This window comes from Agelaius phoeniceus, chromosome 3 (genome assembly GCF_051311805.1).
Source record: "Agelaius phoeniceus isolate bAgePho1 chromosome 3, bAgePho1.hap1, whole genome shotgun sequence".
NCBI lineage: Eukaryota > Metazoa > Chordata > Aves > Passeriformes > Icteridae > Agelaius > Agelaius phoeniceus.
The window spans coordinates 27,405,417-27,427,682 of record NC_135267.1 but is presented as its reverse complement, the minus strand read 5'-3'; the positions used below and the strand labels follow the sequence as shown (position 1 = coordinate 27,427,682).

The 22,266-nt window shown below is 36.7% G+C and overlaps 1 protein-coding gene across 1 annotated transcript in view; it reads left to right on the top strand.

Annotated features, from left to right (window-relative positions):
- The window catches only part of MLIP (muscular LMNA interacting protein), a 104,648-nt gene extending 84,798 nt beyond the window's left edge, over positions 1–19,850 (top strand). The window contains exons 13-15 of the mRNA XM_077176337.1: positions 10,065–10,118; positions 17,578–17,612; positions 19,672–19,850. Of these exons, the coding sequence (XP_077032452.1) occupies positions 10,065–10,118; positions 17,578–17,604 (81 nt within the window). The 3' untranslated portion in view covers positions 17,605–17,612; positions 19,672–19,850. The remainder of the gene's footprint in view (positions 1–10,064; positions 10,119–17,577; positions 17,613–19,671) is intronic.
- Positions 19,851–22,266: the final 2,416 nt, after the last annotated feature.

Sequence of the window (22,266 nt, the reverse complement as noted above, 5' to 3'; positions counted from 1 at the left end):
CCTCCATCCTGTGGCATTTACAGAATTTACTATTTTACCCACTTATGAGGATGAACCAGAAATAAAACTAGAACTAAAATCAACCTTCCATTCTGTCTTTGAGACAACCTGAACAAAAGCACCTTTTCCCATCTGAGAGACTGGTTTAAGCAGAACAAAGTTCTGTTTAAATTTTTACTGAACTGGGCTGACATATTTAATTAGGCAGAAAAGATTTTACAATGAAATATCTTGGATAAGTTTCCTGGTTCATTGTAGGCATTCACATGAACAAATAAATAGTTCATATGACCAATAAAACCATTGCTTTATAAGGAAAATGGGTATTTACTGTTGCTAATGAAAACAATGCTAAAAACTCAGAAATTTGAATAGAAAAGTGAGTAAGTCAGGAAAAAGGTGTCTGAAGGTAACTAAGATGGTGTAATTTTTTGGTATATCATGTCAGCTGTCCTTTGGCAAACAGAATAATCAGATGTCAATACTGGGCTATTTTGATACAAACAGAGTTTTTTTCACCCCGAAAGCAAATATTCATCAGTTAGATTTTTTTTATGCTTCTGTTTTGGTCTATAATATTAACATTCATTGATAAACAAAGGAAAATTAATTTTTATTTTGTTCTCATAATTAATATTTAACATTTGAGTCAGTATATGCTGATAAAATTCCTAACAGTATTTGCCTACTATTTCCTGTACCACCCAACTAAAGTCTTAAGGTAATAATGTTTTTAAAAAGAAATTATTAAATTTACTGTCATAAATACTTGCAGTAGTGGAAAACATAGCACAGCAGACACAGGATAAAGTGTTGACGTTTCAAACAGCTAGACCCATTCTGTAAACAACATCCTGACAGCATGGGAATTTCTTTCTGTTCTCTACTAAACCTGGACTATTTTCTCTGTTAGTTCCCTGGATTTTCCCCTTTCCACTTGCCATCCTTTAGGATAAGGAAAAACATGCAGTGTCTCGCCTGCTGTCTCTCCAGCCACCCAGTAAACACGTGGTCAGTGTCCACAGGGTCAATCTGTGAATGATAAGTTTCTAATTACTTGTTGTAATTAGAAACATGTTGCTTCACCTTCCACTAGAGGGCAAAACCAGCTGGTATAAATTCTTATAACCATTCTAAATATGTTAAAAATGCAGTATTGAAAAAGGACAGGAGGTCACACTGAATTAAGTTATTCTCCACATGCACTATTGTTAAAAAATTACCTTAAACCAGTGTTCCATCAGAAATGGGAAATGGAAACAACCAAAATGATTACCTATGTCTTATATTAGGGAGACTGGATATGGTAAGGACCTAAGCCAGGATCATGTCATTTGTTGGCTTGGGGTATAAGACAATATCAGCTGTATTGATCTGAAATGCTTATTGTGGTATTGTTTAGGCAGGCTTGACTTGGTGCCAGATTGGTTTTTTTGAAGTACCTGAATCTCCATAGGTGATGAAATTACAGAGATCAAGCTGAAAGATAGACTGGGCAGTTTTTGTGGATTTTTACTGTTTGAAGTGATGAAATACATAATCTGTGTCCCAAATAATTTCACAATGTGGTTCTAAGATTTGATAGAAGGAGGCAGTGGGAACTAAGGTATTGTGTCTCTCTCCTCACATCTGTGCACAGGCTACTTCTGAAATAAAAGTGTTGTCCACTTCACTGAGCTGATTCTGTTCTTACTTGCCCTGTTATCTCTCATCCTCTCCTTCCCCACTCTGTTGCCCAGACACCAGGTGCTTCTGCTCTTATTTAAACTCCCCAGACTTTAATAATTATATGATTAAAAAGTTTTATTATTTAAAAAGCTCCTTTTCCTTTTGATTGCAACAAAACAACTCAAGAAAAAGGAATGCCATACAAGTGTTGCAGTGATGGAGAATCAGAGGAAATGTGGAGCTCTGCGGTTTACTCCAAAGCATGGTTCTGATGGGAATCCCTCCAGTCTTTAAGGGAGAAATGTGGAAGAGCACAACTCTGCACCTGGGATACTGTGTCCAATTCTGGTCCCCACAATTCAAAAAATATGCAGACAGGCTGGTAAGAGTCCAAAGAAGGGCCACAGATGTGATCAAAGGACTGAGAAGGAGAACCTGCCCTATGAGGAAAGACTGAAGGAGTTAGGTCTTTTCTTCCTGGAGAAGGGAAGGCTCAGGGAGGACCTCTTCACAAGATTCCAGTACTTAAAAAACAGTCAGGGAGAGCACAGAGGCTTTCTCTTCTTATGGAGCCACATGGAGAAGACAAGGTACAATAGGTTCTACTAGCAGTAGGAGAGAATTAATCTTGTTATACAAAAGATTTTTTTTTTTTTGTGAGAGGGACCAATCACTGGAACAACCTCTTTAGGGATGTTTAGAATCCCCACCACAGGTGGTTTTCAAGATGTGTTTGGACAAGGTGCTAGGTAACCTCACCTAGGCTCTATTTCCCTCAAAAGGCTGGGCCCTTCCAATCGGTGCTGTTCTAAGATTCTGTGTTTTATAGGAGGCACAATAGATGTAAATACCTCTCAGGGCAAAGACCACTAGCTGTTAGAAAATCAGCTGTTTTTTGAAGGAGAAAGGAATGACCTGCTCAAGCAAAGAGGCAAGAAATGAATGAGTACAGCTCCCTCAGTCTCTAAGTCTCCAGTGCCTTTCAAACTTTTCTTTCTGGCAACAAGGGCTGAATATACGATTTATGAACACTCCTGTGAAAATCTCCCTGTTCGTTAAATATTTAGGAGCACAGCCTTTGAAAATGGATTGGAGGGAACTGCCTTCTTGCAAGCAGTGTGAGAAATGTTAAAAAAATTACCATTTCTGTCTGGTCAGGCATTACTTATAACAGTAGCAGAGGACAAGTTCTCTTTAATGTCCAAATATGGGCTCAAGCCAATTTAATTTTTTTTCTTTAATGGTCCAAATGGAATTTTCTTGAAACCACTAAATGCAGTCATGCCAAAAGTGTCAACTTTTCATAATCACTTGCAGGTCTCCAGGCTCATAGGTAAGCAGAATATTTAAAGGGAGTCTTTATTATTTTTTAAATGAAATCTGTGGTGTTTACTTCATCATCCAATCTCCTACTCATTGGAGTTTGTATTTGATTAATAGTAGCATAGTGGGAAGTGACATTCTGTGAATACAGCAGCCTTTCAAGGTTGCCATGGAAAAGCACTTTTCTCCCAGACATCATTCCAACAGCTTTTATTTTCTAGAAGACAGTTTCTCTCTCTCTTTTGAACTTTGGTATTTAAATGTTGCACTTGTGTAGGTGTATTGTGTATGATCAATCTACTATCTGTGACCCAGAAAAATTGCTTTGGTGTAAAAAAAGATATCAGAGGTAAACAAGTCAGTTCATTAGTGCTGAGCTACAAATTGGACCTCCTTGTTGGGAAAATATTAATGATTAATATTGCTGTGTCTTCTTTGTATATTGTTTTATAGCATTCTTGGGCTTAATGATTTATTTTAATGATATCATATTTAGATGATATTTCTATCACTTTTGACTTAGTTTGATAATGCCTTCAGAAAATGTGTCTACAGTCCCTGCTCAGCTCATCTTTAAAGAAAGGTGTTTCTCTTGAAACTTTCTAAACATAATCAATTGCTTTCTTTCAAAAGCCATTGAATTAGCAACAGAACTTGAAGGTATCTTAGGCTCAACAGAAGACCCAGGAACAGCCCCTTAAATGGAGGTGTCCTAAGTCTGGCACCACTTGGAATGACCTCAGCTACCCATTTCTCTGGAGACAGCTCTTCCAACGAAAGAGAAAGGAATTGATTATGGTGTCACCTCTTTTGGCCTGGGCAGTTTGACAAGTTTGAGAGCCTTTCTGTCCTATTTCCATAGGAGAAGCTGCTGAAATAGCACCCTGGCATTTCTTTGGTGTGCTGCTGTTCATTTAGAAAACATGCACACAATGCAATGGGATCAAGCCCCAGCAGGCACTTTCTATGCTTAGAAACCAAAACATGCTTCCCAGTAAAGACACCCAGGAGTGTTCAAGCTTCCTCTTGAAACATAATTACAGCCACTTCTATTTCTTTCTGCCTTTTCTTTTATACTGGATGTCTCTGCTAGGACAGATTAAACCAGTCTTAAGCACCAAATAGCACTTTAAGATGTTTTGTCTTCATTCTTAGAAGTCTCTACCTAATAAAAATTTGAGTGAGTTCAGCCTTATATCTGGCTTTCTAGGGTGATGGCATCTGGTCCTCTGCCATCAGAAGTGGATTTCAGACAGATATTTTTTATACAATAAGCATTCCCAAATATAATAGAAATTCTGGCTAACAACTCACTTCTGAGAACAGAAGCAATCCAGAAATAAAGGTTCTTATTAACAACATTAGCAGAAATATGTAATTGAATGAAGAACACCAAATCAGATTTGGTATGTATGAAACCTGTATGAGAAACAAAACTTGTATTTGTGCACTTTCAATTGAAGATAGTGAACAAGCAAGACCTAAAGGAAAAAGAAAATCATAATCAATGGAGAAGCACCCAAAGCTATATTCCAAAACACCCAGAGCTATATGGGCATTTTTATTGCAAGTATTTCTATAATGTATATTCTGAAATACAGTCTTAATTCATTCCAATTTCAGTTATGTTAGATAAAAGCATGAAATATAACTAGTTCTGGTAAAATTCCAAGGATGTACTCAGATCTTGAATTCAAGAAGTCAATATTTACTGATTTACAGAGATGTTGTGGACTAGCTTTTTCTTTTTCTCAGTTAAAACTAGGTATAATTAGTTATAGTTATCCTATTGGCAGAATGTGATCTTAATGCAAATTTTTATATAATAGGTGACAATTACAGTTGTTCACTCTTGAAGATTCATTAGAAGTTTCTGGTTTGAACTTAAAGTAGCTAAGATAAAAGATCTCTTGCATCAGACGCTTGCTCAGAAAACAGGGATTTTCAGTTTAGCAGCTAATCTGCTAATAAAATATGTGGGGGAAATTCAGATCTGAAAATTAAATCCAATTCATTTCACAGTGTCACCTGGAAGGTGGTTAGAGTTCTTTGGATGTTTTCATTCAATTAGAAATGAGCCCCTTCCTTGGGCAGGAAGCATCTAAGCAATGACTATTTTGATGAGTCGATAAATAGTTCACAGTCAATATGCTGAGGGAAATTTCAAACACTTGTGTTGTTGGAAATTCTGACATTTTCTTTCCAATACATATTAAATTTTGAAGAGATTTGAATACTCCAGAAACAAATATGCATCCTTTGGGTTACATGAACTAACTCAAAGCAGATGGCTCTAATCCATGTGATTAGAAGAGGTTTGTCTCTGCTGCCTTACCCTATGGATGTGTGGGTTGTGGTTCTCATGCCTTGAGTGTTTATCATGGGTGGTGATGAAAATCCTTGCTGGCCACCAGCTCCCATAATCACCAATAGTGAGATCAGCCCTGCAAGGAATTGCAGTGCTTCGTTAGCCACAGTAGAAAATAGAGGCTCTTAACATGATTGCCACAAAGTCGATAGTGAAATGCATCTTAGTATTTTATGCAAGTGGTCCAAAATGAAACATCCAAGACAGAAAAACACAATATTGTTTGTTGCAGATGGGTTTTCTTGCAATTGAATGCTTCATTTTAATTTTCTAAATTACTAGCAAGAATTTGCAAGAGAAATCAACCTATTTTGCAGAAAGCTTAATTTTTTTGTTGTTGCTAGTATTTTTCACTGAAAAATAATTTTGGCAGAAAATCCTCAGTCAAGTCCCTTGTGGACTGGCCCTGCATGTGAAGTTAAACTCAATCTGGGAAAAAGCAGCCCAAGGAAAATTAGTGCACTGCTGGGCTTGCATGCATCTCCCTCCCACTCCACTTATAGATAAGGAATCCTTACTGCAAAGCCCTGTAACTCTTCCAGCCTCTGGTATTCTCTGGTGTTAGGCTGCCCAGAGAAGCTGAGGATGCTCAGTCCCTGGAAGTGTTCAAGGCCAGATTGGAGGGGGATTTAAGCAAGCTAGTCTAGTTAGAAGGTGCTTCTGCCCAAGGCAAAGGGGTTGGAACTAGGTGATTTCTAAGGTCCCTTCCAAACCAAACCTTTCTATGGTTTTATGATTCATTCTATTTAGATTCAAATCTCTCAGTCTCACTGCACTCTGGAGACCTCTGGGCCTGTGTCTGTTAAGAACCCGTCATGAAACAGTGCCTGTGTGAGAGTTGTTTCTTTTTTGCAGGTACTTTCAGTACCTGGAAAGAGTTTTGAAATCTTCAAAATAAAAGCACATGGCTACAATAGTGTATAATAAGGATTTTCAAGTCTGTCAGAATGGTTTACTGTGTAAGTCTGAAGGCACATTGTAAATCTGTGTTGTGATTCCTATTTCTAGCTTACTTTTCCTTTTTATAGAGGTACAAGATGCAAAAGAATTTGGTGCTTAAGGACTGAATCTTTGAAATAGAATTTATACTGTGTCATCTCAAAGAGACTAGAGACATTTTAATCATAAATTGACCCTTTACATTATATTATTTTCTTTCCCCTTAGTTGAAAGTATTCCTTTATGTACTTCTGTGGGAGGTTTACCATTTATTGGTACTGAGTATTTCATCTTCATTGTCACTCAGATAAAGCAGAGAGACATAAAACTGTTTTATGAACATATTTGCTTGTTGTACATGTTTAAATTAGTGTTTTTAGTTTTCTTTCCTATTGTGAAGGAATGTATCTATGTTTAATAAAGGTCTAGAGTGTCTAATTTATTTTCAAAGGGTAACTTGACAGCATAGTGTAAATGTGAATGTTCTCTGGTTACTATAGTTGAAATATTCTTACTTCCTATGTATGCTATCTCTCAGTGGTTCCAGTTTTAAGCTGGTGCCTCAATTAGCAAAGGTTGCAGACCCTCCAGAGAGCGACTTGGATTTATGAAAAACATCTTACACTGAGAACAATTCAGAAAGCTTTATATTAGTTCAGAGGCAGCTGTGATTCATAGCACAATAAAGATCAAATGACCTTTTAAAGGCAAATATGTCTTGCTGATCACAGAACTAAATGAGCAAAGGTCTAATCAAGATATTATATAACCACCTCTTTCTAAGCCTTGTCTTAGTCTGTAAGAGGTTATTTTGGGCAGGTGTATAATTTCTCTTTGAAATTACATCCTGCAAGTACTTATATAGTGTAAAGATAATCTACTCTCCTCAGTACAATTTTGCAGTCACAAATGCAGATTTGTCTAGTTTGGTCTTTCACTGTTCTTAGAAATAATAAAGAAAAAATACCACATTAAGAGAAATCTGAGTAACATCTGGAAAAGTTAAAAATTTTTGATTAAACTTGTAGGAGTAATGCAGAATTTTGTAACTGTCACAGGAAAGAGTGGTAATTATAAAAGCAATATTCATCTTCTACCATCAACAGACACAATATTTTCACATTTGCATAGGAGATAGGGCTTCTTGCCAGCTGCTTTGACCTGAAGATGAAAGAATGCCAATGACAGAGTTTGATGAGGTCTCACTGATACTATACACCCATAAAAAGTACAAAGTCCTACTTGCATTCACATCTCAGATCTGGTGGACACAAGCACATTCCTGTATGACTCTGAGGGGAGATAGTGACACAATGTCAAATAAGAAAGGGCTAATCCAGCTTCATTCTGCCTACTTCATATTCTGAAGTAGTACTTTGAAGTTGGCTGTGTCATGTGCAGTCAAGAACACAAAAAATTTGTATTTTTAAGGAAAAATCAGTAAGAACAAGATTCTGTAGCCTTTTGGTTAAACTCAGGACAGGTATGGTACACTTTCTAAAGCAAGGCACACACATTTTGGTTTACGCTGACACTTGATGGAAATAACACATGCAATCAGCCTCTGGGTCTTCGGGCTGATGTCAGCCAAGCCAAGGCATTTGTTTCCTTTTCAGCTGGCAGAGGCAGAACTGTATGATTTCAGGCAAGATCTGAACACTTTCCTTTCAGGGACCTGCAAGACTAAGTGTTATTTTAGCAGAAAAAAAGGGTGCAGCCCTTGGCTTATTGTTCTATATTCACTAAAGTACTACTTAAAGTTCTTTACAAATGAGCTCTGTGTTGCTTCCTTAAGACTAGACCCACCTGGCTATTAGAATGCATAGACTCTTCTGTGATAACTTCAAGGGGTTTTGGTCAGAGAAGCCTTGTGGAAACAGAGAGGACTCAATATTGTTTACTAACTATTTTTCCTCATTATTACTTGGTGAATTCCTTGCCTTCTTTAATTAAATATCTCCCAACCAATTAATATTAAGAGTACCTCTTCATAAAATAGAAATAATTTCCCTCCCTGTGGAGACTGTCACATAATTTGGCTCTTTAGTTTGAAAAGAGGATGCTATCAAAATAAGGGGAGAAATCTATTTCTTGGACAAAAAAAGGTAATTACTTTTGTCAGGTTTAAGGATGGACTTGAGACCTCATATTCAAGAAAAAAGGTAAGGTAGAATCATGACTCACAGGGGCGTTTCAGGTTAAGAGAGCAGGCAGTGAGTACCAGCAAGAAAGGCTGGGATGAGATAACACAATAGAAGTGCATTTTTCATTGATTTTCTCTCTATGTAATTTGAGGTGTTCCTTTCTCAGGTCACTGCCTGACTAGGGAGCTTTTCTTTCTTGTGAGAGGTGGAGAATTATTCTCAGAGGGCTTAGCTGTACATCAGAAAGTGAACAGAATATGAAAAATACTTTCCTTCTTCTCTTTGTGGCTGACCCTTCTTACTTTGTCTGGGATACAGATGTGCCATATTCTGATGAGGCAATATCTCAACTCTAGGGTTTCTTCCAATGGGATTCACTTGCCAAGATGCCACAGGTGTTGCTAGAACTTTGTACCTGTGTGTTATCAAGGATTGCCTAGGCTTGGTGATCACGGGATGCTGGGTTTGGAGGCAGAACATCTGTTCCACGCAGACCATCAAACACCTCCTGGGTGTGCAGCAGCAGGAGGTGGTGTAAGGTCTGGGGGAAGCCTTGGCCTGATTGACATTGGGAGCCACAGGATTGTCAGAGGGAGAGATGTTGCCACTGAGAGGGCCTAGGCACCTTACCCCTTCCTTACCCTTCTTTTGCGTAAATTTACTCCTTTATAAAAATCTATTGAATAAATAAACTTGTTGCCTAAAGTTGTTCCCTGCCCTTTTCATTTTTGGGAATAGTAATCACAAAAAAAGAAGTTAAATGGTTCAAAGCTTCTGTTGTCGATAAAGTAGATGCCTTCTCTGGAAAGAAATCAGGGCAAATTTACAAAGGAAGAGAGAAATATATAAAGTATTTGCAGAAAATTAGAGTATATTCCACTTCAGTATATTTCTTTGTGTACACAGCCAGTTTAGTAGATCAGTTCTACTTCTCAAAAAGCACAGTGTAAAAATCAATTTTCTTAGAAGAGCAATATTTTTAAGCAACATATAATTCGCTGGTTTACTATTTGATCTAAATGCCAAAATAAATGAATGTCTTTGATACACTGATAATAGCAGGCTTTTTCCAATCTTTTAGAGAATACTTAAGCACCCACATCTTTTAGCAACCTTTTCTTTAAACATGATGTCTCTGTGTCACACTATAAGAAAATGTCACAAGCTTATGATCTTAACACTGCCTTTGTAAACTCGAGCTGATTTACCTGCATTCTAATTAAATTCTCATTGATGTTGGTATGGTTCTGGTTATTTATAACTTTAAGTGCATTATCTCATACTAAACGTATCATAAAGTAGGCGCTTTTGCTGTGATTTTTACTTGAGATGCCTCTTTGAAATTCAAAAGGGATTTATCCCTTCCCCACCCTTTTAATTATGGGAATATAATATAACAGAAAAAAGGCCATACCTTGAAATAGATTTTAATACAGACAAGGAGTAGTGAGAGTCTGCTGAGCACAGATCTAAGTGCCTTGCTATCCTTAGTATGTGTGAGGGTATTGGCTTTAATTTTAAATTTTAGTGATATTTTATATAGAAATTGAACTGATAATGGATTTCTTTTTCCTGTGTTTAACCTCATGCTCTCTCCAACCTGTGACATCTTGGCTCGGCAGTCCAGTCTTTCCATGGTGCCTATTCCAGAAAATGAGATGCTCATCTCCAAGGAGGTAATCAGTTGACATTTAATGGGTTTAAGCATTTGCATGCTAGCTTTATCTTCTATTTGCATAGCCCATATAAGGTTGATCAGTAAAAATGTGCTGAGCTTCCAAACCTGCTTTTTTTTCCAGTGCAGAGACTAATAAACCTTAATTGTTCTTAATGAACAAATAAAGAAAAAAACCCAGAGCTGTTTTACCAACTGTTGCTCATATGAATTTGAAATAACAGTAACATTTATCCTTCAGGTTCCTGATATGTGCTGTTGGGATGTTAGCAAATGGGAATGGTAAATTATGCAGCCATGTTTAAATAACACATTCCACAATTTTCAATCACTACTATAGCTTCTGTTTTAAATATCAGGTACTACAGCTACCAGAAGCACTTAGGATAGTTATTAAGAATTTCATAAAAGACAGTCAAGAAAACATAAAATGTAATTCAAATTTGCCCAGTATCAAAATTCAGTGCCAGTTTGTTGGGGTTTTTTTTTTAACTTGAAGAAGGATAAAAAATTTTCTTGAAGTCAAAATTCAGTTGCCAATGCCCTACTGCATTTATGTGTCTAAACTGTAGGACCACAGTTATTACCACTGTAGACAACTCATTCAGTGAGAGAAGATGCAATCTATTATTCATTACCAATTTTCTCTTGAGACAGAGCATATAGAAAATCAAAAAGGTTCAGCTGGCACTGGCAAGTCCCTTTTTCCAACAAGAGCATGAAGATGAATGATAGCCTCAGTGTTGGAATAGACATATGTAATTCAATTAACTATCACACTCTTTACTCTGGCTTTGGAATGCAATAGGACACCACTCATTAGGGAGATTTTCAATACTATTTTAGAAATACTAATACAATACTATTTTCACCCATGAAAGCATAATTATAATAGCAGTATGAGAATGTTTATGACACAAGAATGAATTTTTTACTACCAAGCCTCTTTTACCAGGTGCATTCTCACAATTATCTCACTAGTTTTTTAATGAATGTAAAAATAGAGATAGGAATGATAATTATAAATTTAAAAACAGTTTGGTTTAAATTTATTATTTTAAAATTATATTCTAGTTTGTCTGAAAGCAGCCACATGATAATTTAAATATATGAAATGGGTATTTGCCAGTCATTTCTACCAAACATAACTTCCTTTTAGTTTTGAAAAATATTGTGGGAGTTTTGGGGTCAAGATCTTCACATTTTAGAAGTGGAGGATTTGCCTGAATTCTGATATCAATATCAGAATTGATAACATATCAATATATCCTCAGAGTTTATCTCAGTTTCCACTGGAAAAAAAAATAAGGGGGAAAAATGATAAAAATGAAAAGAGGTTGATATCTTAGTAGTTGGGTGGATCAATAGACTGCAGTTCTGCACCAGGAGTGCATAGGCATGACTGTAGCCTCTTATTCTCTTGTGCATCCCTGGCCTCTCTGCACACGGTGTCAGGGACTTGGAGCTGTTTCGTATCTCTTTTTGTTTGAATCTCCATCACAGCCCTCCAAATCTCCTCCTTTGTTCCTTGCCTTTGACATTTCTGCTTGTTTTTACACCATCAATCCCCTTTCCTCTGCCTCCCAGGAGCCACTTCTTGATTCTCTCAAAAGCAGGTGTTACAGTGTCTTCTATTCAAAGAAAAACCCAAAATGCCCTCACAACGTGAAGTTAGACCAAGAATACCTTTTAGATCTTCTCAGTTAGGTTGGTTTTTTTCCATCTTAGCTGTAAAGTTTTGGAAATATTATTGAAGTAATGGTATATCATTAGAAGGCAGTGAGAAGGACTAAATAGTTCTGAGGATAAATTTGGTTTTGAGATTAAGCAGATTTGCAGTACACCAGGAACTCTAAAATGGGTATATATACACATACATGTATACATGTGTATGTGTGTATGTGTATATATTTGCAGCCTCTGATGATGCAGATGATTTTCCTGTATTTGAAAACAGAGGGAAGCAAACAGCTAGATCCTTGTGTCTCATCCTCCTACTTTACAATTTGCACATTGAGGAAGGATTTTGCAAATCTAATGGAAAGACTGATACTTTCAAACAGAATTCTCTAAGAGACAAGACACATAGTTTAACTACTAAGATTATTAAGATCATTATTAAGATCAATTCAGAAAGTGAAGGATCTTGTACTGACATGGTAAAGTCAGACACAAAAAAAGTGCAAAATTCCTTTGGTTAGAGGCCAGCTTGGTCTGTTCCAAGGCAGGTAAAATATATTAAAATTGTCTTCTAAAAGTTCCCTTGTAATTCAAACAAGCACTTTGAACAGAATTTCTATCTACATTTTTTAAAAAAGCTTAAATGTAGTAAAATAATGGGAGAATTTGTACCATGATCTGTAGAACAACTATATCTGATGAAACTGTGGTTGCATTTATAAGGACCAAAGACGATTGATGGGAAAGAAGATTTATAAGTGCTGTTATCAGTACACTTTATATTTCCTTTGATTAACGTCTTATTGGATGACTTATAATAATGTTAGCTAGAGGCAAATAATTAGCTTTAAAGTTGAAAAAAAAGTGTCAGATATCATTTTGTACAGCTGAGCAAGCTGACTGCTGGTTCCCTGGGGCCTGTCACTAATGAGTATTTTGCCACTACGACTATGCAAGTGGACTCCAGTCCATGTAGAAATATCAAGAAGAATTGTGTCAGGCTCACCGCAAGCTGCTCAGAAAGTAACATCAAGAGATGATATATTTACTCTTTTCTCTATTACAAATAAAAGAAGGCATTTTTCATAGAACTGTTCAACTCATAACAAGCAAATGATCCAGTATTTTCCCAATTTTTTAATCTCATTTTTAGAAGGAGGAGGTGACCAGGGCACATCATGCTGGCCACGTGAAGGCTGAGCAATCTCTTTGTCTCTTTAATGGGTGTCAGAGAAGACACAAATGCATCTAGAGATGACCCCCATTTTTCATTCTCAGTCAAGAAGAACTGAACAAAGGCATCTGTTTCCCCTGAGATCTATTGCTAGAAACTGAAGTATTCAGCATTGATACGCAGAAGGAGATCAACATTTATGCTGTCTTGGAGACAGACAGGACAGAAAAACAGAATTAGGTGCAGCTCAAGTTATTTGGGACAGCCTTCTTATCTGTCCTGAGGGTAGTGGCTTCTTGGAGATAAGTTTTTGTCAAGCTGTCTCTGAAAAACTAACATATTTTCACCATTTTCTGTTTTTTCTGTGGTTGGGTTTTCAGAATTGTATGTTATAATGCTTTCTCTTTCTAGTGCATTAAAAAAAGCAAGGAAGGTCTTGGTTGATGATTTTTAAAATCACAACATCTTTCAGGCACCTGTGTTGTTCCTTTTTATTTGGGAACATATCTTGACTCTAAGAACAGTTTATACTGAATTCTCACCTTATGAGTTTCATAACCCACAAATCCTCATCCTAATTTAATATGTCTTCTTTTTTTTTTATCAGTGAATTCTGTTTGGATGATGAACTGATTAGGAAAAAATCTGCCAAGTCATAAGTCCAATATTACTCTTACTGCTATCATAAGACCCTTAGATCATTCTCCTATATTATCTAAATTATTATCTATTCTCTTTATCTAAAATTATATATAGGCTCATACTTAATATTTCCTGCAATGTTCCCCCCTCAGAATGAGAAAGTAAGTGTGATTTGTGCAGTTCCAAAAGAACCCAAACAGAGGGACAGATGCTCTGTGAAATGTAAACACCTCTAGGAAGGAGTGAGAGAGGAAATGAGGGAAATGTGCTGCTAGTTTCTCCTTAGTAATTTGTATTGTTTTCCTCAAAACAAATTATTCAGTGGAAATTATAATAAACAAACAAACAAACAAACAAAATGGAGGTACCTTTTTATTCAGAAGAATAGCATTTGTGTAATTTTAGCATCATTCTGTTATGGCATGTACCAAGTAAGACCTGTGACTTCCCTGTGAAAGTAAGAAAATAAATAAGTGATATTCTGCTCCTTGTGAAATCCTCCACTACAACCAGTGCATTTTAAATGGAGGAGGTCTGAAGGATACTCTTTGAAACATAAGCAAGCAATATGCCAATAATTTCTGATACCTACTGTCTTCCTTTCAAGTGAAGCTAGTGTTTGCCTAGGCCATGATGTGGGAATAGTATTATAATCAGTCTCAGAATTTTACTGAGTCAGAACCTTTAGAGTGAATGTTGGGCATATATACCTGTATAATCTGAAAAAAAAACCCATTGTGTGGAGGGGCTAAAAGTATGTCCTCATTACCCTTATTCATCTATGATTTACAAAATCCTAAGTCTACAATTACAATTACTAATAAATGACTAATTATAGTTACCAATACAATTATTTTAGGCCCATGTAATCTTTTGCTAAAGTTGAGTAATTACTCAGTTTTATCTGTTTGTTTTGTTCACGAAAGATCTGCAATAGTTGCTTGAGAAATCAATAGCATTTCTAAAGTCAACATTTATAAAAAGACCCCATGAGAGAAAGTTGATTCTATTGACTTGGGTGGCAACAGGATTTTGCCAACTATCTTCTGTGCAAAGTAACAAAAGTTCTTGAAATTTGAAATTCTATGAAAATGTCAATATGGTCCAAAGTTTTGTTTTACATTGCTCTTGGTCTTTATTTACTGAAGGAGTGTTCCTGCTCAGAAGTCAACAATAGTATTAATCATTGATAGAGTCTACCTATAAGAGGAAAATGTACCCATTTTAAGAAAGTGTCCTTGTACTACAGAATTTATGTAAAAGGTTTTACTGTAAACAAAAGCTCCAACCTAAATGATGTTATCATGGCAAAGTTATGTTCTTCCAGTTAAACACCCTCCTCACTGGACCCTAAATTATTCTGTAATGATTCAGCTCTTCCATACTGCTCAATACCTTTTCAACTTGTAAAGAAGATTCCAGCTTGTCAAAGCAAGGACCTAACAGAAGCAGAGGGAGCTCCACTGGAAACACTCCCACTCAAAGGTCAACTTTATGCAAGCACCTACTTTTTCCATTTGGCAGATGAGATACATCTTTCCAGACATGTTGGGGACAAAGAGAGTTGCTCATTGTGCCTTCCTAGGAGACAAGCATGGGCTCTTCATGTGTCACATCACAGATGTGCAATTCACTTTTTGCTTTCCATCTTGCACACATTTGCAGCCTTGTTCCTCAGACAGTGGAGCTGCTGTAGACTGGTATGGCAGAACATTGCTGCCCCTTCCTCTCTGGAGATGGGGTCTCACTGCCCTTGGGTTATTTTGACCAAGCCAAGGAGTGCAACCCTAAACTCTCTCCATAGACTTATAGCAGTTCATTTAGCTGAAAATTTAATGACCCTGAAAATGAACATTAAATGTATGAATAACTACTGTTTTTACTAAAGGAGTAGGATTTTCAGGTGTTAGTGGTGACAAATTCTTTAACCTCTAAATTGGATGGGCCACTGAAACAGCAACTGTTGCCTTCTAATATTTATAAATAGAAAGGCAAGTTCAAACAATGCACATTTCTAAAATCTCAAATAAAAACTTTAAGTATCAGCAGACAAACTTTCTATTACTTTATACTTGAACAGTGCTTTATTTTTTTTCTTTAAGATTTTGTACGTTAAGCAGAAAATTTATATTGCAATGGGTATTTGGGCAATACTTTAGTCACCTTCAACTATATCTTCTTGTTTTAAGTAAAAACTTTCAGTTATAGCCTACTGACTTGAAAGGGCATATTAGATCACCATGCTGTAACAAGGAGAAAGCATTATATGCATTTATAGAATTTTATTTGTACAGTGATTGCATAAAAATAATTGCTGTAAATATATTCATTTTATAAGTTTACATTTAAAAGTCTGAAAAGGTAGTAATATAAGAATGATAAAGAGAAAGTTTGAGATATCAGTATGTGATTCAAACTGCAATTTGAATCTAATTCCCCCTGGCATTAAGAAACAGCTGTTGTTATTGGTCCCCTTCAAAGAATGGCAGGAGTTCTGAGAAATTGTTTTAGAGGAAAAGAACTTGCCTTGAATAGCTAGACAAAACATAACTGTAGGCTGAAGAATTTTTTTTTTAATTATTCAGTACTTAAGTAATGCATAAGTAATTAGAATCATAGAATCAGATTTAAATTAGCTATAGTGTTTGACCACTCCTATGATATAAAATATGTTTCTTTATGGCTAATTAAAATTTCCCCACTTGCTGCCTTGTTTTCTTTCACTATGCAAATCTGGGCTGTCATTAAACCTTTCTTGAATGGCTGGAAAGGGAAAAAAATACCCCATAGTCTACTCTTTAGGTTAAACAAGTGCTACCTGTAGCCACCCCTCATCTCACATATCTTTCCCAGAAATCAACAAACACTTCTAACTGTCCTGATAGTTGTCCATTGGTTTCCTCTGCTTGCTTGACAAAACAAAATCTATTTTTATAGTGAGAGCTCAATAATGGAAATTACATTCCAGATGCAGCCTTGCTAGTGCCCAGCAGAGGGGATTAACTTCCTTCAACCTGCTGGCTGTGCTCTAATTAATGCAACTGTATATGAAGTTATCCTTCATCACAACAAGGCTAGACTGATGCACATTCTGTGTGGTGTCAGACCTCATATCCCTCTTGGCAGAGCTGCTTCTCAGTCAGTCAGTCAGTCAGTCAGTCAGTCAGTCAGTCAGTCACTGTCCTGGGCCATTGCACGGGTTATTCACCTCCTCCATCCCCCCTTCTCTCCTGCCCCATGCAGGATTTTGTAATTGCCTTTGTTCATGGATCTTCTGCTAGCCCATTGCTCCAGTTTGGCAGAGTCCCCCAGACTCCAGAATGGGAGTCATACCCTTGGCATATCAGTCCTCCAAATTAGAAACATCCACAGACTTCCAGGACACGTAGGCTCTTCAGATCTCTGATGGAGATGTCACCCTAGCATCCTCTGAAATATTCCCTGGAGGAGACATTTTGAACTGTTGAATGCTATCTTTGTGGACCAGTGTCCCAGACAGGGACAGGCTGCATTGGTTCACCCTGTAGTCTATCCCACTCCTTGGTTTGGGTGCCAGGCTGTTACAGAAAACTGGCAAAATCCGTGCTAAGGGGGGGGCAAGCAACACCTGTGGCATGTGAATTCAAGGGTGGCCACATGCTCTGTCCTCCCAGCAGGAAGTTCAGAAAAGAAGTGGAGAGCGGAAAACCAATGTGAATCTGGTGTGTGATTAGTCAAAGTGATGCTTGTCTGTTGAAATTTCTGTGGGCAGAGGAATTCCTAAAGAATGTCAATGCATGAAAAATCATTTCTGGTTCAGTAAGCAGAGCTGTAAATTAAGAGTGCAGCAAGCCAGTGATCAAAAAAACCTGAGAAGTGCTGTGTGGAGTTTTCCACCAGTTTTTACAATTGATCCTGCATAACATTTGCAGTTTTTATTTTCCTCTTCACTTTGTTTTCGCTTTTTATTTTCATTTTTCTATAGGTTTCCAATGAAAGAGGTTCTGTTTAGATATGATGGTGAGTATTACTATTTTTTAAAAATATGATTACAGTGAAAATTAAAATATGTAACTATTTTGGTGTCACTTTATCAAATTTTTATCATTTTATTTGAAAAGATAATAGGATGCTTTAGGTACACAATTTAGTGTTTGGACAATAAGATGGCTATATTTGGTGAATGATTTTCTATGAAATATTACCAATGCAGAATAATTCCAATTCTTAACGTGACAGAATAAAGTCACAATAGAATTAATTTTAAGTGGGATTCAATCAAATGGGTGTAAGAAATTGAGGTTTGATTGTGAAAGGATGTCAGGGAAATAAGATAATTTTTTTTTATATTTGAGCACATAACCACATACTGCCATTAAATGAATGGTTTGCTAGAGTTAAATACATTGCAAATAATGTACTATGCTTGAGAGCTGACTTAGCAAGAGAGGTCAGCAAACAGGTGATACTGAAAAGTTCAGTGCCTTTTTTTCCCCTCTTACCTTGTTTAAGTCTTCACAAAAAAAAAAAAAAAGAGATTAATTATGAATAAAATTTTATTTCTATTATTATTAAGAATTTGTGAGTAGGATCATGGAGAGAAATGGAAAATGACACCTGAAGGAATACTGAGGTAAATTGGAATATTCGCAATGGAACAGCCTGATGAAATTTACCCTTAAAATACTTAACCTATGCCATTTCTCAAACACTAGTGATTAGCAGGATGAGTAATTTCCCAGAAAACTGGAGAAAGGTAAACACAATGTTCTATCTAAGCAAAAGAGGAAAGGAAAATCTGAGGAATCACAGAAAATTCAGTCCTAATAGCATTTCCAAGACACTGGAACAAAGTATTAAACAACATTTGTGGGCATCTAGAGAATGGTAAGAAGATAAGATTATTTGCACAGGAACACGTCAGAAACAAATCCTATCAAGTTGATCTCATTTCCTTCTGTGACAGCAAGGCAGATACAAGGATGTGTTTTATACAGTGTGTCTTCAATGTAGTCTCACATGACATCCCTAAGCAAGCAAAGTAAATTAAATTCACATAAGGTAGATAGGTACTTGATTGGAAAGCAGGACTCTAAGAAGGGTTATTTGCTGCCTGAGTGGGAGAACATCTCAGTGACTTCCAGAATGCTGTCTTCTAGCTCTAGTAATATAAAGCTTTGCTATTAATTACTTTCTCAATGACATGGACAATAGGCTTACCCAATTTACAGATAATGCCCACTTGGGAGGATTTGCAAGCAGCATGGAAGCCAGGATTTTAATTCAGAAAAATTCACTTATATTAAAGGAATGGCTTGAAATAAATATGATACAATTGACTGAAGAAAAACACAAATAAATATGATGGCTACAGACAGAAAAAGAATGACAATAATACTGCAGGTGAGAACCTGAGGATTATAGGGGAGGAAAAACTGAGTCTGAGTAGAAGAGGTGATGCTTTCAGGGAGATGTTGAAAGGAATGCTTATAATATGATGAAGATAATTACTCTTTTTTCACTATTAGTGCAAAATCAGTGGCATAAGATGTGGGAAACAAATGGGAGGTTTAGAAAAGATGTAAAGGCTTCAGCATTTTCACACAGAAGATAAGGACATAAGAAATAAGGACAGAGGAGAGGCACGGCAGTTTCTCTTTATAATGGACTATTATAAAGGGAGATTAGTCACTTTTTCATCTTTCCTATGAGTAGGAGAAAAAGAGATGGGTCTAAATTTCAGGGAGAGAGATTTAGTTTGAATTTGAACAGTTACAGCTCTGTGAAAATTTAAGTCCCAAAAGAAGTTTGCCTCAGGCTGCTGCAAAGACAGGCAAGCTTCTCACAAAGATAAATCTGATCTGCCAGCTCTCATCTTCTCCCAAAACTATAGGACAAAGGAGGTGTCTGAATTTATCTTTTAGGCTTTTTTTTTTCTGTGAAACTATGAATTCTATTTGTTAGCCAGATCATCAGGTTGTATAAATTAGGAAAACTAAGTGACCTCAGTGTGTGTTGTGCATTTTACTAATCTGTATTTTTGACAAATTGTGTTCATACGAAAATACTTCTTTTGCAGCCCCAAATTAGGATCAAGAGCAAAAACTGAATTTGAAGCCTGTTTCTATTTTAAGAAGGAATCCACAGCACCAGTCTTATTTAAAGCAACATAAAAAAAAAAATTGCTTATGGTATGCTAGTTGCAAGGCAGTAATAACAATGAAATATTCTTTCAAGAAATAATATGTACTAGCATAATTAACCCCAGAGATACACACATGAATATGCCATTCTTGAAGTGCTTGCTGATTTAAGAGATGCCCAATATAACACAGCATATTTTCTTTAGAAATAATATAAATGTTGAAATTAAATAAAGCTGTATTTTTGTTGCAAAACATTTTTTGTGATCCTTGTTTTTACTCCTGTAAATCTGGCTCCATGGGTTTCAAATAGCTGAGAAGAAATGCCAACATTGCTGAAAGGAATGCTCCTGTGTGCTTTAACTTGGTCACATTTTGCCACCACACAAACACTTGTATTTTGTGAAGTAATCCAGGGATTATTCATGTTGGTGTCAGCACCCACAGCAGTCAGCAGTGAACATGCACAGTGATTTTCCCCTGCCATGCAATATTCATAGCCCCTGTGACCCTGCCAGGTGCAGAGTGCAGGCAGAATTACCCTCTGCACTCCTAGAACAGCAGGAAGAAACACCGCTTTCCACTTTATGCTGCTGGCTTTTTGATCTTGTGCTGCTTCCACATGATGTTGTACAGGCCTGGTTCTTAAAGATTTTGCTTTCAAAATGAATTATGAAAGGGTAAGGAAGCTGGTTGTCTATGCTTGAATGAGCTACCTGAGTTCTCCCCAGTGTCTTGGTCCTTTGAACCCCAAATGACTCCTCCGGTGACTCTGACAACAGGACCTTTGCATCACAGCCCTGTCCCAGAGTGCAGGAGCATTTTATCTCATGATGAATTGTGATAAAGACTGATAATTTAATGAGAATCCTCCTTGATTAAAATTAATGTGATGAACTATTTTATGAAGTACTACCACAGGGAATACCATTAAAATTAAAACCAGCTTAAGTGGAATAGTCCATAGGCTACTCAGCCTTTTGCCCTATTGGAACTGATGTAACTTCAATCCATCCTGCTTTTAAGCTGTTGGACTCTGTAGCTATGAAAACTGAAGAAAAGGTCAGCAATTAGTGAGTATTTCTCTCTATAGGTAATATATAAATTTTTAAGAATATTGTGGAAAGATTGCTACACATTTAAGGGTGGTGGTTTTTTGTATTAGTTTCTTTCTCAATGAAAAAATAACAGAAGTTAACTGTATAGATCTTGTGAATGACATACCTATTAACTAGGTGGTGGAAAAAAACTCATTTCAGTGAGTTCAAGAGTTTGTGGGGACAGAAATCCACACATAAAAATAGAACAAAAAAGTATAGAAAAATTTAAAAAATAGATAAAAATTCATACATATAAACCATCTATCACTATAAATGTGTTAAAAATACTGTAGGAGCTGTAATAGATCTACCCACTAAGGACCTAATAGTATTTCCTCGTTTCAGTAAAGCACTGAAGTGGGAAAAATTGTTATTTAAAGCCATGTGATCTGTGTGATTCTCAAAAGCCTTAGTCTGCTTTCCTGCTCATTTTTCTTCCATGGTATTTGTTTTATTCTGAATTTGTTCCAACCCCAGATTTCTTTTCCTCTTGAGTTTCAGTTTTGTAGAGCCCAAATCCAGTCTAGCATGTCTAGCTGAGACAATTGTTCACACAGCTTACGTTTAAGTTTAAATTAACCCATGAGATAGACTGAAAGGTGAAAGGAACACAAGCAAGAGAAGGAACTACTGGGATTAGAGGAAGAACAGAGGAGAAATCCTTTTGCTTACCTCTGGGATTTTGTTCATCTGGGTGTACTTGAAGAAAGAGTTTCCCTCTCTGTTCAAAAAGCTTCCATCTATGAATGAAAAATGAGATTATACTGGCAATCAGTTCCTAGAAATTGTGTCCTGGGAAACCAATGGAAAAAGCATTAAGAAAAAAAAATCTTTAAGGAGAGATTATAAAGAGCAAAACAACATGAAAAGTGATTGCCTTTTCTGTAGTACTGAAAGATTAATGGATGCTGCTCATTCAATAGTGTAATATATTTAGTCCAGGTTCTGATGCCTTACCCTGATTTTAGTAATGATTTTATGGTAAAATACACATTCCCAACAGGATCACAATGGCTGCATAGCTTTACTGAGAGCTTATGATCCCCTTTTTGCCTCAGCTTCTCTTGCAATCTGACATGCCATGTTCACCCCTCTATGTGCATGCTTGTGGTGTTTCTTTTGTTGCTCTGTGCTACAACTCAAGCTATCAAGAAAAGAATTTATTAAAGTTGGCCCAAGTGGTCAGAAGCGAAATGTGTCCAGCACAATAGGTGCATTTGGACAGGGAGATACTTGAGAAAATCTGGATGCTGCATCAGAATAAGGACAGCCCTTGGTCCCAGGGTTCAACTGGCTGGCATCCAAAGCCTGGTTTGGAATGGCACAGATCTGTGCTCTGGACTCAGTTTTAATGAGAAAATTGCTTAAATCTTGGGGAGTTCACAAGCTAAAGCTATGCAAAATGAAAAAAGTAAAAGCACAGAGAGAAGG